Below are 25367 nucleotides of genomic sequence, written 5' to 3' on the forward strand. Positions count from 1 at the left end.
TAAACTTAGCATTTGCATTTGGAGTGTCTGATTAAAAAAAAATAAGAAATCAGAACTCAAACCCAATATGAACTTACCTCACCGTCGTCATTGGACAGACCCTGTGCAGGAGGCTTAAAGGGCCTCAGTAAAACACGCTGTTTCCAAGTTGACCAGATTTTGATGAGACCTCCAAGACAGTCAAATATTGGCTCCTTTAAAATACCTCCAAAATAACCTGTTGATAAAGCAAAACTGAGTTTTTTGCTTACTGCAGTAAGGGAGAATACTGTCTTGATAGACTTAGCAGTGTCTCACAGGGAAGTCAGAGGTACAATATTTATGAGTTTTGCGGATCTGGTTTAAGATGCATTTCAAAGCAGAGGATCTGAGCGGGATTAGACAAAGGTTTTACATAGTATTTTTTTATTGGACAAAGGGAGGTGAGAGTTTAGAAGTATTTCACAGTCTTCTGCCTTTCTAGACTAATCTGCTAGTCCCTACACAACCTGAATTGTTCACCCACCTGGAAATTCTTTGATTTAAAATGGTTTTTCTTTTTTTACAATTGATAGTATCAATACTTATCACACCACTTTACAATTCATTGATTGCATTAACTGTCTGCCACTACACTGTGAGTCCCTGTAGGACTAAGATTAGGTTTTGTTAATCTTTCTTACAGCCAGCAGGTAACACAGTGTCTGGTTCTCAATAAATACTCAGTAACTGTTGCCCAGGAGTGGAGAAAAACACACAAACATGCTGAGGTTATTATGAACATAACCTCAGATGAATCCTTAATCAAGTAGGGCTATTAATAATATTCTTGCCTAGTCTAATTACTCTCCTACTAGCTTTTCTCAACTCCCTAACACACTTCCCCCCCACACCAATCTCCACACTCCCCTAAGGCCCTTGCTTCTTTTTTCACTGAGAAAACTGAATTAATCAGAAGATAATTTCCAGATTCTCACTTGTACCCACCTACTAGCATCTTTACCCATGTAGTCTGTCTTGTCATCCATCCATGTAAGAGGTACCCATGCTTCTTCAGGCAGAGCAAGCACGTCCCATTCTTGCAGTTCTCTCTTACTGCACTACTCTTCATGTATCTGCATGACTAACTCTCCTACTCTCTAATTTGCTTACATATACCTTCTTAATGAGGCCACTCAGATTGCCCTATTTAAAACGGAAATTCTCTCCACACTGAATCCTATATTTCCCTTTCTCTGTTCCATTTTCGTTCCGTATTATTTATCAACCTAACATATAAGTACTTCATACACATATAATAATACATATAAGTACATACAATATACTTAATATGTTTATATATACTTACTTATTATGTTTATTAGTTATTGTCTATCGCCCCCTACTGGAAAGTAAGCTCCAAAAGGCAGGAAACGTGTTTTGCTGAACGTCCATCTTTAAGATTTTAGAGGGTTCTTACAGAACAGAAATGTAAAAAACACAAGAGTTTCTAAAAGCAATTACAAATGCAATAGTCACAGCCAGAAAATTGTTATACAATTTTACTATGGTAACCAGTAAATTATCTTACCACCTGCATTTGATCACCATATATATTTTCAGAAATCTGTGAAGCTTAATTTTTTTCATCCAGATTTTAGGAAAGCTTTTTGATTCAACAGGCTACTTTAATATATCATTTAAATAAGACTTTTAAACACACGCTAAGCAAAATGTAAAATTCTCAGCCTGGCCCTGTAGAATTATTACCATTTAACCTGTCTTATCTTTTTAATCTTTTCCCAGCTTCTTTCCTTCCCTGGATCCTAAAGTTCTCACCAAAATGAACTTACTAGCACCCCCAAATGTGCATACTTGCTCCTCGAATTTTATATATCTGCAGTTTAATCTCATGTCCATATCCTGTCATGAAAGATTCAACCTAAAGATCCTACCATGAAAAGATCACTTGCTTTTCTGGACTGTGTAGCAAAAGTAACGTGCAGTAGTATTGGTCAGACTTTGTTAATAATATGAGCTTTATCACTTAATAGTTTATGTAACAACCTCAGGCAAGTTACAGAATTTCTGAATTTCAGCTCTCGCATTTGTGGGAGACACCATTAGTGGCCTAAATGATATTCAATGAATTCTTTCTCTCTTATTAAAACACAATCTTGGGGCTTCCCTGGTGGCGCAGTGGTTGAGAGTCCGCCTGCCGATGCAGGGGACACGGGTTCGTGCCCCGGTCCGGGAAGATCCCACATGCCGCAGAGCGGCTGGGCCTGTGAGCCACGGCTGCTGAGGCTGCACGTCCGGAGCCTGTGCTCCGCAACGGGAGAGGCCACAACACTGAGAGGCCCGCGTACCACAAAAAAAACAAAAAAAACACAATCTTTCTTGGGGTGGTAATGTACCCTTTAAAAAGAGCTGCGGTAAAAGAAAAATAAAATAAAAAATAAAAAGAGATACATTTCCTAGCATCCTTGTAACTAGGGTGATTATACAACACTTCTAAACAGTAAGTTAAAAGTAGAAGTTACTGTTGGATCTTCTGAGAAAGACCTTTGGCTTACTCATCTAGCTCAGACCTTTTGCCTATTCTATTCTTCCTGCCTGGTCTCTGATCAATGCTGGAGGTGGAGCAACCACCTCTGGCCAGTCTGGAAGACTGCCTTTGGACTTAGTTTCACAGAAAAAAAGAAAAACTCTTTATTTGGTTAAGCCAACATAATCATGTCTCTATTGTGACCAGTCAAAGGTGCTCCCTAACAGGACTTCCCTGGTGGTGCAGTGGTTAAGAATCTGCCTGCCAGTGCAAGGGACACGGATTCGATCCCTGGTCCAGGGAGATCCCACATGCCGCGGAGCAACTAAGCCCGTGCACCACAACTACTAAGCCTGCACTCTACAGCCCACGAGCCACAACTACTGAGCCCGCGTGCCGCAACTACTGAAGCCCACGCATCTAGAGCCCATGCTCCACAACAAGAGAAGCCACTGCAATGAGAAGCCCACGCATTGCAACGAAGAGTAGCCCCCGCTCACTGGAACCAGAGAAAGCCCACACGCAGCAATGAAGACCCAACACAGCCAAAAATTCATTAATTAAACAAACAAAAAAGATGCTCCCTAACAGATACACCATCTTGAAAGTTAAGGATAATGCTTATGTTTCAGGATTTTAAAGCTCATTATTAATAAAATTAATTATAAAAATTAACATATATTCAGAAGCACGTATCAGATTGTCTTTAAGATCTTAACATGGGTTAACTCACTAAATCCTCATAACAATTCAGTTAGGTAGCTACTACTACTATACCCTCAGATTAAAAAAATGAAAAACTGGGCTTCCCTGGTGGCACAGTGGTTGAGAGTCCGCCTGCCGATGCAGGGGGCACGGGTTCGTGCCCTGGTCCGGGAAGATCCCACACGCCGTGGAGCGGCTAGGCCCGTGAGCCATGGCTGCTGAGCCTGCGCGTCCGGAGATTGTGCTCCTCAATGGGAGAGGCCACAACATTGAGAGACCCATGTACCGAAAAAAAAAAGAAAAACTGAAAGTCTAGTAATCTGTCCAGCTAATAAAGAGGAAGTAGGATTCAAATCCTAGTGTATGCTCCTAACCACAAGTCCAAGCTATAATAAAAAAAAAAACACTTACTTTATGCCAGGCAAAATGCCAAGTGCTTTAACCAAAAAATATAAAGCACTAAGTCCAATGTCCAGTGCTCATTAAAATGTCAGTTCTGTTCCTTGTAAGTAATGTCTTCTTCCTCAGAATTCTTATATAATTTTATCTATATTCCTATTATCAATTTTACCATTTTCTATATTGTATAAAGTTAAATATCTCATGTAATAGACATTTAGTTCCTTTGAGGCAAACTTTTAAGTCATTCATTTTGGTATCCTAGATGGCACCTAACTCTGTCAGTGATGGTACACACAAGGTTGAGAGTCATTATGACTGGAGGAGCCATGACAGTGGGGACTGGAAACTATACCATCAAAGGTGTTGCTACACAAACAGGCTGTTCTTGGGAATTACTTTAGACCAATAATATACCCTAAGTCCCACAATAACATACATGTTTGTCTCACCCAATTTGTGATACCCTTTTCTGTCTCATAACCTATCCTTGCACTTCTCTTACATTCTCCTACTTCATCTTCCAACTTTACTGCTCCTGCAGAAACCCAAATGTGACATTATGTTGGAACTGCCTAGAGAACTTCCACATCTACTCAAAATGGAAAAAAAGTAACCAGATTTACCCTCCTGCTTGAAACAACTACAAAACTGGATAACTTCCCTGGTGGTGCAGTGGTTAGGAATCCGCCTGCCAATGCAGGGGACACGGGTTCGAGCCCTGGTCCAGGAATATCCCACATGCTGCAACACAACTAAGCCCGTGTGCCACACAACTACTGAGCCTACACTCTAGAGCCCGCGAGCCACATCTACTGAGCCTGCATGCCACAACTACTGAAGCCTGCACGCCTACAGCCCATGCTCCGCAACAAGAGAAGCAACCACAATGAGAAGCCCCCACACCACAACAGGAGTAGCCCCCACTCACCACAACTAGAGAAATCCTCCGTGCAACAAAGACCCAAAACAGCAAAAATTAAAAATAAATAAATATATTAATTAAAAATAAAACTGGATAAAATATATGAAACAATGATTCTCAAAACATTGGACATCGTGCAACAGAGGACAGAGATCCCTGAGAGATGGAAAACAAATGAGTTGAAGCTTATGTTACCCCAGATTACCACCTGAAGAGAGTTTTCAGGCTGCAGCACCTGGAAATGTAACGTAGGCCGAGCCTCTCTGGGTAGAGGAGATGGAATCTGATATTAAGGAAGACCAAAGCAGCCAGAGTTTGTAGGATCAAGTACTGGAGAAGAGAGAGCTACACAGATTTGTGAAAATGACTATACTACCCAAAGCAATCTACAAATTCAATACAATCCCTATCAAACTACCAATGGCATTTTTCACAGAACTAGAACAAAAAATTTCATGTTTGTATGGAAACACAAAAGACCCTGAATAGCCAAAGCAATCATGAGAAAGAAAAACTAAGCTAGAGGAATCAGATTCCCTGACTTCAGACTATACTACAAAGTTACAGCAATCAAGACAGTATGGTACTGGCACAAAAACAGAAATATAGATCAATGGAACTGGATAGAAAGCCCAGAGATAGGGCTTCCCTGGTGGCGCAGTGGTTGAGAGTCCACCTGCCGATGCAGGGCACAAGGGTTCGTGCCCCAGTCTGGGAGGATCCCACATGCCATGGAGCGACTGGGCCCGTGAGCCATGGCCGCTGAGCCTGCGTGTCCGGAGCCTGTGCTCCGCAACAGGAGAGGCCACAACAGTGAGAGGCCCGCGTACCGCAAAAAAAAAAAAAGTTACCAGGAATGCAAAGAAGCAGGAAAATATATAAAAATAATGAGAAGAAAAATCAGTCAATTGAAACTGCTTCAAAAAAAAAAAAAAAAGAATTAGTTTACAAAGATATTAAAATAGTTCTGTAGCTTCATTCCATATATTAACCTAGAGGAAAGATGCAAAATATCAAATAGAGACATGGAAGATACAAAAAATTCCCATGTTAAATTTTTAAATATGAAAAATAGAGAGATCTCTGGACAAGATGGTGGAGTAGAAGGACCTGAGCTCACCCCCTCTCACGAAAACACCAAAATCACAACTAACTGCTGAAGAACCATTAACAAAAAAGGACTGGAACCTACCAAAAAAACCCTTCTACTTCCAAAGACAAAGAAGAAGCCACAATAAGACTTCCTTAGGCTCTAGTGCTGGGACACCTCAGGCCAAACAACCAAGAGGGTGGGACACAGCCCCACCCATTAGCAGACAGGCTACTTAAAGTCTTCCTGAGTCCATAGCTGCCTCTAAACACACCCCTTGACACAGCCCTGCCCACTAGAGGGACAAGACTCAGCTCCACCCACCAGTGGGCAGGCACCAGTACCTCCCACCAGGAAGCCTGCACAAGCCTCTTGGACCAGCCTCACCCACCAAGGGGCAGATACCAGAAGCAAGAGGAACTACAATCCTGCAGCCTGTGGGAATGCAAACACAGAAAATTAGACAAAATGAGAGCACAGGAGGATGTTTCAGATGAAGGAACAAAATAAAACCCCAGAAGAGTAACTAAGTAAAAATAGGCCATCTACCTGAAAAAGAATTCAGAGTAATGATAATAAAGATGATCCAAGATCTCGGAAAAAGAACAGAGGCACAGACCAAGAGGATACAAGAAATGTTTAACAAAGAGCTAAAAGATTTAAAGAACAAAGTTGAACAAATAAAATAACTGAAATGAAAAATACACTAGAAGGACTCAACAGCAGAATAAATGAGGCAGAAAAATGGATAAGTGAGCTGGAAGACAGAATGGTGGAATTCACTGCCACAGAACAGAATAAAGAAAAAAGAATAAAAAGAAATGAGGACAGTTTAAGAGACCTCTGGGACAATGCTAAGCAAACCTACATTCCCATTATAGGGGTCCCAGAACGATGAGAGAGAAAGAATGAGCCTGAGAAAATATTTGAGGAGATAATAGCTGAAAACTACCCTAACATGGGAAAGGAATAGTCACCCAAGTCCAGGAAGCACAGAGAGTCCCATATAGGATACAACCAAGGAGGAACACACCAAGACACACAGTAACCAAATTGACAAAAATTAAAGGCAAAGAGAAAATACTAAAAGCAACAGGGAAAAGCAACAAATACCAGGGAATCCCCATAAGGTTATTAGCTGATTTTTCAGCAGAAACTTTGCAGCCCAGAGGGGAGTGGCACAATATTAAAGTGCTGAAACGGAGAAACCTACAACCAAGAATACTCTTGCCAGCAAGGCTCTCATTCAGATTTGATGGAGAAATCAAACCCTTTACAAACAAGCAAAAGCTAAGAGAATTCAGCACCACCAAACCAGCTTTATAACAAATGCTAACGGAACTTCTCTGGGTGGAAAAGGCCACAACTAGAAACAAGAAAATTATGAATGGGAAAGCTCACCAGTAAAGGCAAACATACAGTAAAGGTAGGAGATCATCCACACACAAATATGATATCAAAACAAGCAATCGTGAAAACAGGGGAGTACAAATGCAGGATATTGCAAATGCATTTGAAATTAAGAGACAAGCAACTTAAAACAATCTTGTGTGTGTGTGTGTGTGTGTGTGTGTGTGTATATATATATATATATGTTACATATTGATTTGCTATATCAAAACCTCATGGTAACTGCAAACCAAAACTCTACAATGGATATACACACAAAAAAGAAGAGATATACAAACACAACACTAAATATAGTCATCAAATCACAAGAGAAGAGAATAAAAGAGGAAAGGAAGAAAAAGACCTACAAAAACAAATCCTAAGCAATTAACAAAATGGCAACAAGAACATATATATTGGTAATTACCTTAAATGTAAATGGATTCGGTGCTCTAATCAAAAGACACACACTGGATGAATGGCTACAAAAACAAAACCCATATATACGCTGTCTACAAGAGACACACTTCAGATCTAAAGACACATACAGACTGAAAATGAGGGGACGGAAAAATGTATTCCACGCAAATGGAAATCAAAAGAAAGCTGAAGTAGCAATACTCATATCAGACAAAATAGACTTTAAAATAAAGACTGTTACAAGAGACAAAGAAGGACACTACATAATGATCAAGAGATCAATCCAAGAAAAAGATGTAACAATTGTAAATATATATGCTCCCAACATAGGAGCACCTCAATATATAAGGCAATGCTAACATCCTGAAAAGGAGATATCAACAGTAACATAATAATAGTGAGGGACTTAAAAACCCCACTTAACATCAATGGACAGATCATCCAGACAGAAAATCAACAAGGAAACACAGGTCATAAATAACACATTAGATCTGATGGACTTAATTGATATATATAGAGCATTCCATCTGAAAACAGCAAAATACACATTCTTTTCAAGTGCATATGGAACATTCTACAGGATAGTTCACAGGCTGGGCCATAAAGCAAACCTCAATAAATTTAAGGAAATTAAAATCATATCAAGCATCTTTTCCACTACAATACTATGACATTAGACATCAACTATAAGAAAAGAAATGTAAAAAACCACAAACACAGTATGCTATTAAACAACCAAAAGATACTGAAGAAATCAAAGAGGAAATCAAAAAATACCTAGAGACAAATGAAGGTGAAAACATGATGTTCTAAAACTTACAGGATGCAGCAAAAGCATTTCTAAGAGAGAAAATTTCTGGCAATACAATCTTACTTCAGGAAATAAGAAAAATCCCAAATAAACAACCTAACCTTACACCTCAAACAATTAGAGAAAGAAGAACAAACAAAACCCAAAGTTATCAAAAGGAAAGAAATCATAAAGACCAGAGTATAGGGGCTTCCCTGGTGGCTCAATGGTGAAAAGCTGAAAGCGTTTCCTCCAAGATCAGGAATAAGACAAGGATATCCACTCTCGCCACTTTTATTCAACATAGTTTTGGAAGTCCTAGCCATGGCAATCAGAGAAGACAAAGAAATAAAAAGGAATCCAAATTGGAAAAGAAGAAGTAAAACTGTCACGGTTGCAGGTGACATGATACTATACATAGAAAATCCTAAGGATGCCACCAGAAAACTAGTAGAGCTCATCGATGAATTCGGTAGAGTTGCAGGATACAAAATAAATACACAGAAATCTCTTGCATTTCTATACACTAACAATGAAAGATCAGAAAGAGAAATTAAGGAAGCAATCCATTTCCATCACATCAAAAAGAATAAAATACCTAGGGATGAACCTACCTAAGGAGGCAAAAGACCTGTACTCCAAAAACTATAAGACGCTGATGAAAGAAATTGAAGATGACACAAACAGATGGAAAGATATAGCATGTTCTTGGCTTAAAAGTATCAGTATTGTTAAAATGACTATACTACACAAAGTAATATACAGATTCAATGCAATTTTTATCAAACTACCAAAGGCATTTTTTGCAGAGAATGAACGTCTTAAAATTTGTATGGAAACACAAAAGACCCCAAACAGCCAAAGCAATCTTGAGAAAGAAAAACAGAGCTAGAGGAATCAGGTTCCCTGACTTCAGACTATACTATAAATCTACAGTAATCAAAACAGTATGGTACTGGCACAAAAACAGACTTAGAGATCAATGGAACAGGATAGAAAGCCCAGAAATAAACCTACGCACATATGGTCAATTAATCTACAACAAAGGAGGCAAGAATATACAATAGAGAAAAGACAGTCTCTTCAATAATTGATGCTGAGAAAACTGGACAGCTACATGTAAAAGAATGAAATTAGAACATTCTCTAACACCATAAAATCAATTCAAAATGGACTAAAGATGTAAATGTAAGACTGGATACTATAAAACTCTTAGAGGAAAACACTGGCAGAACATCCTTTGACATAAATTGCAGCAATATCTTTTTGGACTCATCTCCTAGAGTAATGAAAATAAAACAGAAACTAATAAATGTCACCTAATTAAACTTAAAAGCTTTTGCACAACAAAGGAAACCATAAACAAAACAAAAAGACAACAAAAAGAATGGGAGAAAATAGTTGCAAACAATGCAACTGACAAGGGATTAATCTCCAAAATATACAAACAGCTCATGCAGCTCAATACCAAAAAAACATAACAACCCAATCAAAAAATTGGCATAAGGGGGCTTCCCTGGTGGCACAGTGGTTGAGAGTCCGCCTGCCGATGCAGGGGACACGGGTTCGTGCCCCGGCCCGGGAAGATCCCACATGCTGCGGAGCGGCTGGGCCCATGAGCCATGGCCGCTGAGCATGCGCATCTGGAGCCTGTGCTCTGCAACGGGAGAGGCCACAACAGTGAGAGGCCCACATACCACAAAAAAAAAAAAAAAAGGGCAGAAGGTCTAAATAGACATTTCTCCATAAAAGACATACAGATGGCCAAGAGGCACATGAAAAGATGCTCAACATCACTAATTATTAGAAAAATGCAAATCAAAACTACAAGGAGAGGTGTGAGTACATCCTCACACCAGTCAGAATGGCCATCATCAAAAAGTCTATAAACAAAAAATGCTGGAGAGGGTGTGGAGAAAAAGGAACCCTCCTACACTGTTGGTGGGAATGTAAATCAGTACAGACACTATGGAGAACAGTATGGAGGTTCCTTAAGAAACTAAAAATAGAGCTACCATATGATCCAGCAATCCCACTCCTGGGCATATATCTGGAGAAAACCATAATTCAAAAAGATACACGCACCCCAATGTTCTTTGCAGCACTATTTACAATAGCTAAGGCATGAATGTAACCTAAATGTCCATCTACAGATAAATGGATAAAGAAGATGTGGTATATATATACAATGGAACATTACTCAGCCATAAAAAAAGAATGAAATAATGTCATTTGCAGCAACATGGATGATCTAGAGATTATCATACTAAGTGAAGTAAGTCACACAGAGAATCTAAAAAATGAATTTAAATTGAATCTAAAAAAATGAAAGAAATGAACTTATTTACAAAACAGAAACAAACTCACAGACTTAGAAAACAAACTTATGGTTACCAAAGGGGAAAGGTGGGGGGGGGATAAATTAGGAAGTTGAGATTAACATATACACACTACAATATATAAAATAATCAACAAGAACCTATTGTATAGCACTCAGTTAGCACTCAATACTCTGTAACAACCTATATAGGAAACAGAATCTTTGAAAGAACAGATATATGTATAACTAAATCACTTTGCTATACACCTGAAACTAATACAACATTGTAAATCAATCATACTCTAATATAAAATAAAAATTTTAAAAAAAGCAAACTACAATGTCTTTGTTGAGAAATACACTGGGTCATTAATTACCAAGTTTTACTAAAAATCAGCCAATAACTCAATTAATAATTTGGCATTAAACAGATTAGACATTTCAGAAGATCAGTGAATTTGAAGACAGAGCAAAATGAAATATACAACATGAACACAGAAAAAAAGAATGAAAAAAATTAAAATGAGATATGGGATAACATCAAGCAGACATATATATACGTATATATATATATTTGGAATATATATATTTTTGGAATCCAATATATATATATTTGGAATCCCTGATAGAGTATAATGAAGGAAGACAAAGTTTTTTAAGGAAAAAAATGGTTGAATAATTTTCCAATTTGATTAAAACTATAGATCCAAGAAGATCAAGAAACCTAAATACAAGAAATGTAGGGGCTTTCCTGGTGACGCAGTGGTTGAGAATCTGCTTGCTAATGCAGGGGACACGGGTTCGAGCCCCGGTCTGGGAGGATTCCCACATGCCACAGAGCAACTAGGCCCGTGAGCCACAACTACTGAGCCTGCGCGTCTGGAGCCTGTGCTCCGCAACAAGAGAGGCCGCGATAGTGAGAGGCCCACGCACCACGATGAAGAGTGGCCCCCACTTGCCACAACTAGAGAAAGCCCTTGCACAGAAACAAGGACCCAACACAGCAAAAATAAATAAATTAATAAACTTCTACCCCCAACATCTTAAAAAAAAAAAAAGAAATGTAAAGGAAACTACATCAAGGAATATCAGAATGAAGTTGCTGAAAAACAGTGATAAAAAGAAAATATTAAAATCAGCCAAAGAAAAGAAAGACATATATTAAAGAACAAAGATTAAAATGATAGCAGATTTCTCATTGGAAACACAGTGGAGCAGCAATTGTAAAATAAAGGAAAAAACTATTAACTTGGAATTCTTTATCCAGGGAAAATATCATTCAAAAATGAAGGCAAAATAAAGACTTTTTCAGACTGATAAGTCTGAAAAATTCATAAGCAACAGATCTACCAGAAAAAAATGTTAAAGGAAGTTCCATTTAAAGGAATGTTAAAGGAAGTAAAAGGAAAAATGACTCCAGATGGAAACATGGATCTACACAAGGGAATGAAAAACAATGAAAATAATAATTATGTGGGTAATATAAAGATTTTTAATTATTTAAATCTCTTTATAAGATAACTGATTATTTAAGGTGTAAATGATAACAGTATACTGTGGGGTTGATAAGGTATATGGAAATAAATGTATGACAACAATAGCACAAAGGTGAGAAGGGAAAAAATGGAAGTATACTATTTTAAGAGTCTTACACTTATGTGAAATGGTGGAATAGTACTTGAAGTTACACGGTGATAGTTTAAGATGTACAGTATAAGCACTAAAGCAATCATTCAAATAATGAGAGTTACTGCTAATAAGTCAATAAAAGAGGTAAAACTGAATCATAAAAAGTTCAATTGCACAAAAAGAAGGCATAAAAAAAAGAAAAAAGGAACAAAGTATAGATGGGACAAATAGAAAACAAATAGCAAGATGGAAGACTTAAACCCAACCATATCAATAACAACATTAAATGTAACTGAAACCCAACAATATATAGAACAGGATAAGGCATCCTGATGAATGAGTACAATCTATTCCGGGAATGCAAGGATGCAAGGCTGTTTTGCCCTTTGAAATTCAAAGTCTCTCACCATATTGAGAAACCTAAAAAAGGAAAACCAAATAACCATCTCAATACATCCAGGAAAAGCACTCGATAAAATCAAAATCCGTTCTTAATAAAAACTCTCAGCAAGCTAAGAACATAAGGAATCTCACTCAATTTGATAAAGGACTTATGCAAAAATTATGGTTAACATCACACTTAAAGGTGAAAGATCAGAAACAAAGCAAGGATGTCCACTCTAGTCACTTCCAATTAAAATTGTACTTTAGGTTCTAGCCAGTGTAATAGTTAAGAAAAAGAAATAAAAGGCATCCAGCTTGGAAAGGAAGATATAAAACAGCATGACTGTCTATGTAGAAAATCTGATAGAATCTACCAAAGAGCTATTAGAACTAATATATGAGTTTAGTAAGGTTGCAACATATAAGGTCCATATAAAAAATCGACTGTATTTCTATATACTAATGCAAAAATCAGATGTTGAAATTAAAAATAATACTATTTATAACATCTTAGTGATAAATCTGACAAAAGACATGAGACTTCTACACTGAAAACTCTAATACATTGCAGAGAAAAATTAGAGTCAATATTAAAATTTCGATTACCCCCAAATTGACCTATATATTCTACATAATTCCATCAGATTTTTTGTTTTTTAAGAAATTGACAAGGTGATTCTAAAATTCACATGAAAAACAAAGGACTTTAGAATAGCCAAAACAAAGTTGAAAAAGAAGAATAAGATTCAAGTACTTACACTACCTGACTTCAAGACTTATTAAAAAGCTACAGTAACCAAGACAGTGTATAAAGCTACAGTAACCAAGACAGTGTGATATTCAGTATCAAGATAGAACAGAGTTGTTCAATCCCAGTACTACTCACATTTTAGGCCAGATAATTTTTCATTGTGGGAGCTGTCCTATGTACTCTACGATGCTGAGCAGCATTTCTGGCTTCTATCTACCAGAAACCAGTGGTATCTCCCCTGTTCCGACAACTAAAATTGTCTCTAAACTTTGCCAAATGTACCCTGGAGGCAAAATTGCCCCAGTTGAGACCACTGAGATAGACGACAGATCAATGGACGAGAACAGAATCCAGAAACTGACCCACACATATGTGATGAATGGATTTTTCATCAATGGTATAAATTCAATTCAATGGAGAAAGTATAAATTCTTTCAAAAAATGATGCTGGAACAAACAGATATTCATATGCCAAAAACAGTCAATCTATGCCTTGCCCTACGTATACAAAAATTAATTCAAAATGGATCATGGATCTAAATGTAAACCTAAAGTTATAAAACTTGCAGAAGAAAACAAGAAAACCTTGGGCTAGGCAAAGATCTCTTTGATACAACATGAAAATATCATCCTTAAAGAAAAAAAAGATAAATTAGATGTTATCAAAATTAAGAACTTCTGTCCTTTGAAAGATTCTGTTATGAGAGTGAAAAGATAAGCTACAGATCAGGTGAAAATATTTGTAAATCACATTTCTAATACTGGACTTGTATCTAGAATATACTTTTAAAACCTCTATAATGAGAAAACAACAAATTTAAAAATAGGTGAAAGATTCAAACACTTAAAGAAGAAATACAGATGGCAAATGAAACATGAAAAGATGCTCAACAATACTGGTTATTAGAGAAATGGAAATTGAAACCACAATGAGCTACTACTACACACCTATTATAATACCTAAAATTTAAAAGCCTGTCCAGGGCTTCCCTGGTGGCGCAGTGGTTGAGAGTCCGCCTGCCAATGCAGAGAACACAGGTTCGTGCCCCGGTCCAGGAAGATCCCACATGCCACGGAGCGGCTAGGCCCGTGAGCCATGGCCGATGGGCCTGCGCATCCGGAGTCTGTGCTCCGCAACGGGAGAGGCCACAACAGTGAGAGGCCTGCGTACCGCAAAAAATAAAAAAATAAAAATAAAAAAATAAAAGTCTGTCCATACCAAGTGTTGCCTATTAATATAGAGCACCTGGAACTCTCATATACTGCTGATTGGAATGTAAAATGGTACAATCACTTTGGAAAATCATTTCAGAGTTTCTTAAAAAGTTAAATTTATACCTACCATATGACCCAACCATTCTACTCCTATATTTACCCAAGGGAAATGAAAGCATATGTCCATACAAAGATTTACACAAATGTTCATAGCAGCTTTATTTGTAATAGCCAAGAAACGTAAACAACCCAATGCCCATCAACAGCTGAATGGATAAACAAATTATGGTATATTCATACAATGGAATACTACTCAACAGTAAAAAGGAATGAACTATTCATACATCTTGTGACATAGATGAATCTCAGAATAACTATGCTGAGTGACAGAAGTCAGATTTTAAAAAGGCTCATACTATACAATTTCATTTTTATAAAATTGTAGACATAATAAATTGACCTCTAGTGACAGAAAGCAATTCAGTAGTTGTTTAGGGATGGTGGGGTAAGGGTGGAGGCAGGAAGAAGTGGGAATGGATTACAAAGGGGCACCAGGAATCTTCTGGGGGTGATAGATATGTTCCTTATTTGACTGTGGTGATGGTTCCATAGACATATACATACATCAAAACTTACCAAATTGTATACTATAAATATGTGCAGTTTATTTTATGTCAATTATATACTTAAATAGAGATATTTAAAAATTAAAACTCTGCTGGTATCTAACTCCCATTCTCTCCTCTGGTTTTAGAATTCTTTTGATAATTGAGATATAATTGACATATAACATTTAAGGTGTACAATGTGTTAACTCGATAATTTATATATTGCGATATGATTATCACTGTAGCTTTAGCTAACACCTCTATCATGTCACATAATTATTATTTCTTTTTTGTAGTGAGAACAATTAAGATCTAGTCTCTGAGCAACTTTGATGTTTATAATACAGTATTGTTGACTATAATCACCATGCAGTACATCAGATCTCCAGGAATTATGTATCTACTAGTTGCAGGTTTGTACCATTAAGCAACATCTCCCCTGCACTCTTACACCCATATCACATTCTCAAAGGTTTTCCATATTAATCATACAGTTTATTTTTCTCATGAATCAATTTAGGGTTCATTAACAAATGTGATTTTTTAAAAATTCTGAGTTAATTCCTTAAGTTTTTAGAATTCAGTCGGCAATGGATGTTATATTATTCAGCAACAGAATTCATAGCTAACATGTATGTGGCAAAAGTATACTAGGCTTTGCCATTACCATTATGTTAAATGAGTAGAATTACAGATATTTAGATAAAAATAATACACTATTTAAGATGTCTAAAGCCTAATCAGTTGATGGGGAAGAGACGATGCAGTCCCCCTCTGGAGAGAGAGTAAGATATTCTATGGTCGTGAAAAATAGGTAGAGTGGAATAAAGGGAAAAAAAAGCAAAGAGGGAAAAAATTAATGATTTTGTGACTTTCAAAAGTATGTGACTTTTTAAATCACATACTCCTGTCACTACTCCAAAAATATAAAACTGTACTTGAAGATGTTATAATGCCAAAATATGGGGGGAAAAAAGAATTACTTACACCCTATTAAACACATTGTTTTAAAATGTTGATAGTTGGCTGAGTTGAGAGCACTGAATGCATATATATCCCCAAACATAATGATAACAGGAGTTACTGGTAGTTATGCTTAAAAACATTCAGGTTCCAAATTGAACATAAATCTCTAGCCAAAATTCTCAGGTACTAATGTGTTTATTCAGCATCTTCAAGATGAACAAAATTACCACTATGCTCAGGAAAAGTATAAAAAGGAAACTAACAAGCTTAAGAAAAAAGTAACAGTATTTTTTAATGAAAAAAATTACATTATAACAAGGACAGTAAACATTAAGTTACTATATATATATATATATATATATATACACACACACATATACACACATTTTTTAATTTTTTAAAAAACCTGGTACAAAATTAAACTGCATCTTTCTCATATTCACATGATTAAGTATGTATTTTGACAGGATATAAAGATGAAACACAAGCTGGTAGGCCTCAAGATTAGAAACTCTAATGCAGGACCATATCACCAAGACTATTTTCTATCAGTTTTGTGACTTTTAGAAAACATTTACCTTGTATAAGACATAAAGGCTTTTTCTTTTAAGTATGTTAACTGCTTACACAGAAAATCAATATTGAGGGAAGGACCCACCATGCCTGTGTTTATCTATAATTCACTGTAGTATATATAATGTTCACTTGGAGGCTTAGTTATAATGATAACTACAATAAAGAAACAAGCTCAGCTGTAATTATGAATTCTAACTGCTTGTTTTGAACATCCAACTTTCTACTACAGATATTACACCTTGTAATACATGACACAAAAGACCATATGTCAAACTTTGCTGCAGAGCTGTTAGGAGAATGCCAAATACAGATACTGAAAACTTTATGCGCTGTATTTAATACCCTGTGCATTTTAAAATTAACTGAATATTTAAAAAACGTAAACATACTTTTAAAAAAGCAACGCTAAGCACCTTTAAAATACAATACCAATATACTGTGACTGAACATGCATTTGGAAGACAAATTAATTTTTAAAAATTAGTTTAGAAACCATTTTTAAAGAGCTACTCATTAAAATACTTACATGAAAATATTGATAGTTCCAGTTCCTACCTAAAAACCAAAAGAGTATACAATTAGGGATTTAAACCTTCACGCTCTTTTTTTTTTCTTTTTGTTTGTGGGGAAGATTCACTGCAACTTTCTGTCCTCGTAAAAAAAGTATCAGAAGAGACATTCACATAGAATTAAGTGAGAAATGTTTTTAAACTATGTTTTGTTCTTGACCAAGTGCTAAAGTCTGGATCCTCTGACAGCTCTCATCCTCCTAGGTAACTGACTAGAGTTTGTATCTTAACAAGCATTTCTCCTTAGCAACATCAAAAAGGAATGTCTCCAAAGGAATATAGTTCAATAAACTATAATAAACTATCGTCATTAATGAAACGTAAAGATCTATTATTTAAAATCTTGAAAAATGTTTCCATAAAAACTAGAAATAACAAATGAAATGAATATTACCCACAATGCAACACTAAACTATAAATTAATTGGGACTTATACCCTTTAAGTACACACAGACTAAGAGAAAACTGGGCTTGAGGTAAGTAAGAGTTGTGGGGTTTTTTTTGCTGTACGCGGGCCTCTCTCACTGTTGTGGCCTCTCCCGTTGCGGAGCACAGGCTCCAGACACGCAGGCTCAGCGGCCATGGCTCACGGGCCCAGCCGCCCCGCGGCATGTGGGATCTTCCCGGACCAGGGCACGAACCCGTGTCCCCTGCATCGGCAGGTGGACTCTCAACCACTGCGCCACCAGGGAAGCCCAAAAGTTGTGTTTAACTTAGCATAACATAGATTTGGCAGCCTGCCTCTATAAATGCTGACATCAAGTATTTTCAATTCTTAGGAAAAATAAAAGCAATTCTTATTAAAAAATTATATATGTAACTGAATATTAACTTTGCATTAAATATAGGTATAAATAACTTTTATGTTAAATAGGGTATAAATATAAAGAGCAAGGAATTTTATAATTCCATCTGCTTCTAACATAACAGTGCTTTATACTTAGATACATGTTGTGTACCTGAAACAATTAAAGTGAATTAAGAATGGGAGATTGAACTTAGAAAAGCCAAAAAGACTCATATTTATATGAAGTATTAAGGTTAAATTTCATATTCTGCATGCTTTGAATATTAAACATTAATATCCATTGGAAATGCTTATTACTTTTAAATAAAAATTTAAATATACCCACAAATGATCTCTGGGGGAAAAAAAGGCTTTAGGTTGATTTCTTGACAGCTATAATTGACATTTCCAGTTCGCCAGCCTTATAGAAACAAGTAGCTTATAATGAATATACTGATTAGTACTTATTCAGTATTTGAAGTAAATATACTTACAAAAAGACTCATATTCATGTAAAGTATTAAGGCTGAATTTCATATTATATTCTGTATGCTTTGAATATTAAACATTAAAATCCATTTGAAATTCTTATTTTTAAATAAAAATTTAAATAAACCCACACATGGTCTCTACAGGGAAAAAAAGCCTTTAGGTGATTTCTTGACAGTTATAATTGACATTTCTAGGTTACCAACCTTCTGGAAAAGAGAAGCTTATAATGAATATACTGATTAGTACTTGTTCAGTATTTGAAGTAAATATGCTTATTTAACAAGCAAATACAACACACCAGTTGTTTTAAAGTTTTAAATATGAACTAAAGTTTCAACTACAAATCTTTACCTTTAAATACTATAAATTTTAATACCATCAATTCATTAAGAACTCTGGCACAGAAAAATAAATACAACTCAAATTCTTTTCTAACCAGAGCTGAATCTTCAATACAAAATAGGGGGAAAAAAAAGAGAGAAAAATCTTCTGCTGATATCAAAAAGTTCCCCTAATTATCTGTTAACACCAGGGAATTCTATTATTCTTTCTGAATTCTCTCAATTTCTACATTTTTCAACCCATAAGTAGTATTTTAACTACAATACTGTATAAATCCATGCAAAAAACATTTATTTCTCTTGCTTATCTGATTCAAGTTAAAACTCTCAGTACTTACCAAGACACTGTAAATTTCTACTAGATGACCATTGGTATACTACTGGTTTGTAGTTTTAAGTATAAAAATTAGAATGGAAGAAGCTAAAATGCAACCACATAGTTTTCACAGATGTGAATGTTGGGCTTCATGTTATGATGTAAAATCTGTTGTTTTTCTTTCCAAATGAGACAGACCTCAGATATTCTCTCGTCTGCCAATTTAAAAATTTTCTTCACAACTTTAAAGAGGGAATAACTCTTTCAGAACTCAAAAAAATTCACCACACACACACACACAAACTCACATACTTTTTTTGTTGTTCTTTTTTAAGAACCAAAATTAATATCTAATTTCCAGAGGATGAATTAGATATGTGGATACGTTCAGATGACCTTTTGAAATACTGGCCTTATCAGATAATCAAAAACCATAAGAATTATACAAAATAAGAGGAATAAAATATCTCTTAAGGTAAAAATAGGGAGTTAGCAACAAATATGTCAGTTTTAAATTAAAGCTGCTCATTAAACCAGTCTTCAGTCCACTTATCACAATGCTGCGCTTTGATAATATTCACCTTCTTTTTTATGACATCAGAAGTCACCAGAGTTGTAAATTCTGAAAAGCTTCAATAATTTATGTAGCAGACAATTTCTTACAGTCCAATTTTTTTTTTGCTTCCATAGATAATGCTGGTTCTTTGGGTTCTTGCTTAACTTGGTTCACAGAAATGGTACCTTCTGGACTTTCTTCAACTTTAAAACCGAACATAAAAGAAAAAATCCTAAGGGTTAATATAATTTATAATACTGGAATCTTTAGAATTATATGAATTTAGAAGCAAGGCAAAAAAACAACAACAGTAGTTTGGAAAAAGAATCAAGTAATTTAGAAAATCAGTTGGTGTATTTGAGAACTCAATGCTTCTGACATCTTAACGGTCATTCATATTAAATTCCTTCAGTACGGAAAAAAAAGAGACCAAGAAAACTGCAAAGTTACACTCTTCAAAAGATTCTTTGACCAAAAATCAGTCCATAATTTGATAAAATTATGAGGAATATCTCATATTTAAACTCAACTGTCTTTAAAAATATGTGTGACTAAAAGTCAGGAAGCCTCTCATTATTTGAAAATGATTTTTTTTTTTACAAACAGCAAACATATACTACAAATCCACTGATGTGTTACCATTCTCATATGGTCTCCATACTCACTCAATGTTGTCTCCCTAAAGAAACCACACTACTTAAATACTTCAGAAAAAATATGCAACATCTTAAATGATAGCTCTGACTTAGCTGCACGAGCTATGTGTTTGCTTATGTGAAACATTTCAGAATGTACTACCATTCTAATTTCAAAGTACTTATGACCAAATTAATGTAAATGTAGCAAACCAGCAACACTACTGTGATCTGGCAGGTGGGATACCTAAGATAAAATCTTTCTCTTTCTCAGGAATATCAGTTTTTCAGTTGCTATGGGGAACCAAGGTCAAGGGGACTATACTTGCTCAGAAAAGTGTGTTGAACACACCTAATGCTTGTCACATACAGGTGTGTTAGAGTTTAGCCTACACCATATCGAGAAAACCAGTAGAGGATGGATTTGAGTGATCCTGAGAATTCATATTTAGGTGAACTAGTCCCTAAAATCATGATCTAACTTGATAGATCACGCAAGTTCAGATCCAAAGAGGGTCTCCTTTAAGGCAATCTGAATTACAGCTCCCAGAAATCCTTGGCACAATGGAGGGACGAGAGATCTTAGAACTGGAAGAAGTTTTGGAGGCAGACAGATCCGGGTTTAAATGCCCTCTCTGTCACTTACTAGATGTGATTTTTTAGGCAATTACTTAACCTCCCAGAGCCTTGGTCTCCTCATCTGTAGAATGGGGACAGATCTTTTCCCACAAAAACGCCCAATCCAGAACAATTTGTGTGAAAAGAAATGGCATAGGTCAAGTAGCAGTTAACAGAATTTATTACTATGTTGACTGGGTTCATTCTAAAGTGAAGGCAACAAAGTCTTGGATTAAAACCAAGTCCCCAAGTCTTACTAGTTCTCTTTCAATTTCTATAGAACTCAACATTTAAGTCTATAACTCAAAATCCTCCTTTTAACCTTTACATCTGCCAACTTCATCCCATTTTTTCTTTGTGTGTGTGTATCAATTTTTCCATAATAACCTTTACACTAAATAGTTTTCCTTTTAGAGTTTCTCTAATATTTTTTTCATGCATTCAAAAATGACCTTCCTAAAAAAAAAAAAAAAAATGACCTTCCTGATTTCACCTCACCACAGATTTTCCATGTAAAACTAGGTAATTAGGGAATGAATAATTTTGATAAAGAAAAACACTAAAATGTTTAAAAGTTATTAAATTCATGGTCACCAAATTTCTTCCCTTTTTCTCCTGGTTTTACTTGATTTATTAATATATTATAAACCCATTGAGTAGAAATGACAGTTTTTTTTCTCTAGTGTAATAGTAATGATAGTCCATAAAGGTTAAAAAAAATAAAATCATATGATTTTAACTTACTAAGAGCTGGGTGGCTGTCTATAATCTGTATTGGAATGGTCTGAACATTTCCCAGCAGAATCCGATGAACATTTCCTTCCAGATTCTCTGTATCCTCAACATCTCCAACTTCCACCAGCTGATCCACTGCAACCAGATTTTGATCGGGTCCTGGAAGGTTACCCATGGTAGAGGAAATACTATTGTTTTGGGTTAGGCATGTATCTGTTTGAAGGCAATGAGTTTGGCCAAGCAGCAGAGAATTATTATTCATTACAGCACTTCCTACTGAATCCAGAAGTCTTGAAGGACTGGAGGAGGGGTGATTATTTACTGATATCAGAGCTGGTGATCCATCAGAAGATGTGAATCTTGGTTGCAACTGCAAACCCTTTTGAACCGAAAAGAGTTACATCAAAATGTTTGAATTTACTATGTATGTTTTTCTTATCAAATATATTACTCTTTTGACACAAAATTGGAATAAAAGCTAAGAGTATAGCTAATAACAAATATTAAGTGAGGACAGAAACAAGAACCAAAGGAAAATTAGTACAACTAATTTTATCGCATGCATAGTCAATTCAAACTTTTCCAAAACATATTGTTTGAATTATCATCTTAAATCAAGAAACAAAAAAGTCAGAAAATTAATGATGAAAACATCTTTGATCATCTTTATAATTCTATAACAATTCTGTTAAATCCCTAAGAAAAGAGGGAAGATTGAGGAAGAACGATAAGGGCCCCAAATTTGGCTATTACACTGGATACTTACCTGTAGTTGTGTGAATATTTTTGGCTGAAATGAAGAAAGTGAGGAGAGCAAGTGCGCTGGCTCTGGAGACAAAGAACCCCTTGTCTGATTTGTTTCCACTTTGCTGGAAATTGCTTCTCCTTGTGAATTTCCTAAATTATATAAAAAATAAACTATTAAAACAAAGTAATTTTTATGGCTTCTAGGATATACTTTATTACAATCCTTACTATCAGAAATGGAATAGGAAATAAGGTCAAAGGTTTGAAACGGACTTTAAGAAGTTATCTAGTCTACTATTTCCAGAACCTGGTAGATCATCAGAATCACTAAACTTTAAAAAATAAGTTCCTAGATTCAACCTCCAGTAATTTTAATTCAGTATATCTAGGAAGGGATGTAAGAAGCTATTTTTTTCCTTAAAAGATTCTATACCTGTAGTTCTAATCTAGTCCATTTTTTTCATGCTATAATGCTGGACCTAAGCTTCTCCAGATGTGGAACACCTATTGAATATCTCAGTTACAAAGACCAAACTTAACTCATCTTTGATAACCCTAGTGCCTAGGACAATGCCTGGCATAAAGCAGGTCTTCAATAATAATAGTACTAAATTTCTTTCAATAACTCATTTTTGAATAAATGAAGAAGAGCAAAAATTTTTCTTTTCTAAATATCTCAATTTTAAAGTAATTGCCCTTTGGGAATTTGAGTCCTTCTCATGTAATTCTTATATGTTAACCCAAATATATTCATCTCTTTAAGGTAATCAAAAACCAATTAAAACCAATCATCAACAACTATTTATTGCTCCCATACTGCATATCGCATCCGTGTAACCGAGTAATTTTAAAAAATGGTCCTGGTGTCAGACAACGATGGATTTAAGTGCTGGCTTTTCTCTGTAGCCTTCAACATTCTATTTAACTCAGTTTCTAAACTTCAGTTTCCTCATGTGTAAAATCAGGATAATAAGAGAATTTTCCTCAAAGGATTAACAGTACTCTCACTTTTCTTGGCTGCTTCATTTCTAACTGTCCCACCTCACTATGCTGCAGTTACCTGCTACTATGATTATACCTGGGACTATTATTCCACATGTAAAATCTCTAATTCAAACATCCCATTCTCTGATCACAACCTCTATTCTTCCAGGGATTTTGCTCAGGTACTCTACTACAATTCTGCTTCAACTTCACGTGAACCTCCAGTTAACTAATTCCTCAGTTTTCTTCAGATCCATCACTGTCTTCCTTAATAAAATTCTCTCCCCATCCAGCTTAGAGTCCTGGGCTTATAATTTTAGTCACTCTCTTGCAAATACCTTAAACTCCCTTTCCTCTCTGTCCTTGGGTCATAACGCCCTGGTAAAATCCTAATTCTGGATGAAAATGGCTTCCAGGGCCTATACATGTAAAGCTGAATGTCACTGAAGAAGAAATTCGCTGTCACTACTAATACCAATTCATGATCATCAGCCTCAATAGGACCTTCATGTATATGACAATCTTACAATGTTTCTCTCACTCTATATCAGGGATGATATTAAATCTCCATTTTCCTCAAATCTTGGTCACCCTTCCTGTGATCTTTTCTCATTCTTAACACTTACTTAAAGAGAAAAGAGAAGCTATCAGATAGAAATGTACTCAACTTCCCATCACCAAACCTATCAAGTACCTTCATCTTCATCTATCTCTTCAGGTCTCTCCTTTCCTAACATACCTTCCCTCAACCCCATACACACTTCATAGCAAACTTTTTGAATTGGTCCACACTGTCTCTGCTTCTTTATTCATCTCCCATTCACTCTTCAGCCACGCCAATATGGGTTCCTTCCAATCCACCTCATTGAAATGATTGGTACTCACACTTTTCCAAACTTGATCACAGGATCTTTTTCTCTCCCCTGCTACCAATACCCAACTCTTATGCCAGGATTGCTGAGCTCAGTAAATGCCACTGTCAGTCAGTTGCTCATGGAAGAAACTCAGGAGTCATCCCAGATCATTCCCACTCTTTTACCTCCTACACCTGTTCAATCAATAACCAAGGCCTTCGAATTCAATTTTTTAAATAACTCTTAAATCTGCCTAATTCTAGTATAAATGTCACCAACCGTAATCTATACCACTATCACCTTTCACTTGGACTGCTGAAAGGGCCTCCTAAAACTGTTTTGTTGAACCAGTTTTATCTCTAAGCATTGTCTATACTTTACACTAGCTTTCTTAAGTTCCTTGGACACAGCAAGCACTTTCTTGCTCAGCCTTCAAACATGCTATTCCTTTGATTGGCAAATTCCTATTCATTCTTCAGTTCTCAGTCTAGAGAATAGGGAAGGGACACTTGAGAAAGTAACTTTTAAACTAAGTTGCATGTCTCTATCACCATTCCCATACAATTTGGCACAATTCTCTCATGGCACAATTCATAAAGGTAATTCATTAGAATATACTGTAGTGCCTTTTTCTCTTGCTAAACTTTAAATTCAATGAAGCAAGAAACTTACTTTTTTTTTAGGCTCAGCATTTATCACACTGAGTTAATATACACAGAACAAATGAATAATTCTAAAGACTTTGTGAATTTTTTTTTTATGTTACAGTGAAGGTACTATGATTTTAATTAATTACATATTAAATGTTAAAAAAAAGGAACTGAGGAGGGAATTCCTTATTTATAATAAAAGGTCAGTTACCAAAAATTCTATTCTTTTTTTTTTTTAACATCTTTATTGGAGTATAATTGCTTTACAATGGTGTTAGTTTCTGCTTTATAACAAAGTGAATCAGTTATACCTATACATCTGTTCCCATATCTCTTCCCTCTTGCGTCTCCCTCCCTCCCACCCTCCCTATCCCACCCCTCTAGGTGGTCACAAAGCACCGAGCTGATCT

General features: G+C 35.9%; 1 protein-coding gene across 17 annotated transcripts in view; it reads right to left on the minus strand.

Moving 5' to 3' along the window:
* Window positions 1–25367, minus strand: part of CARF (calcium responsive transcription factor) — a 94620-nt gene that overhangs the window by 25995 nt on the left and 43258 nt on the right. For 12 of the 17 annotated variants that reach the window (XM_067740942.1, XM_067740943.1, XM_067740949.1 and 9 more), the window contains 3 exons: window positions 22489–22619; window positions 21732–22101; window positions 14718–19937 (listed from right to left, as the gene is read on the minus strand). In XM_067740942.1, coding sequence (XP_067597043.1) covers window positions 19819–19937; window positions 21732–22101; window positions 22489–22619 — 620 coding nt within the window. In that variant the 3' untranslated portion in view covers window positions 14718–19818. Of the gene's footprint in view, window positions 1–77; window positions 218–1327; window positions 1434–14717; window positions 19938–21731; window positions 22102–22488; window positions 22620–25367 lie in introns of those variants that run through there. The other 5 variants (XR_010944308.1, XR_010944309.1, XR_010944305.1 and 2 more) reach the window with 5 other exon arrangements.

The sequence above is a fragment of the Pseudorca crassidens genome, chromosome 6, assembly GCF_039906515.1.
Source record: "Pseudorca crassidens isolate mPseCra1 chromosome 6, mPseCra1.hap1, whole genome shotgun sequence".
Taxonomy (NCBI): domain Eukaryota; kingdom Metazoa; phylum Chordata; class Mammalia; order Artiodactyla; family Delphinidae; genus Pseudorca; species Pseudorca crassidens.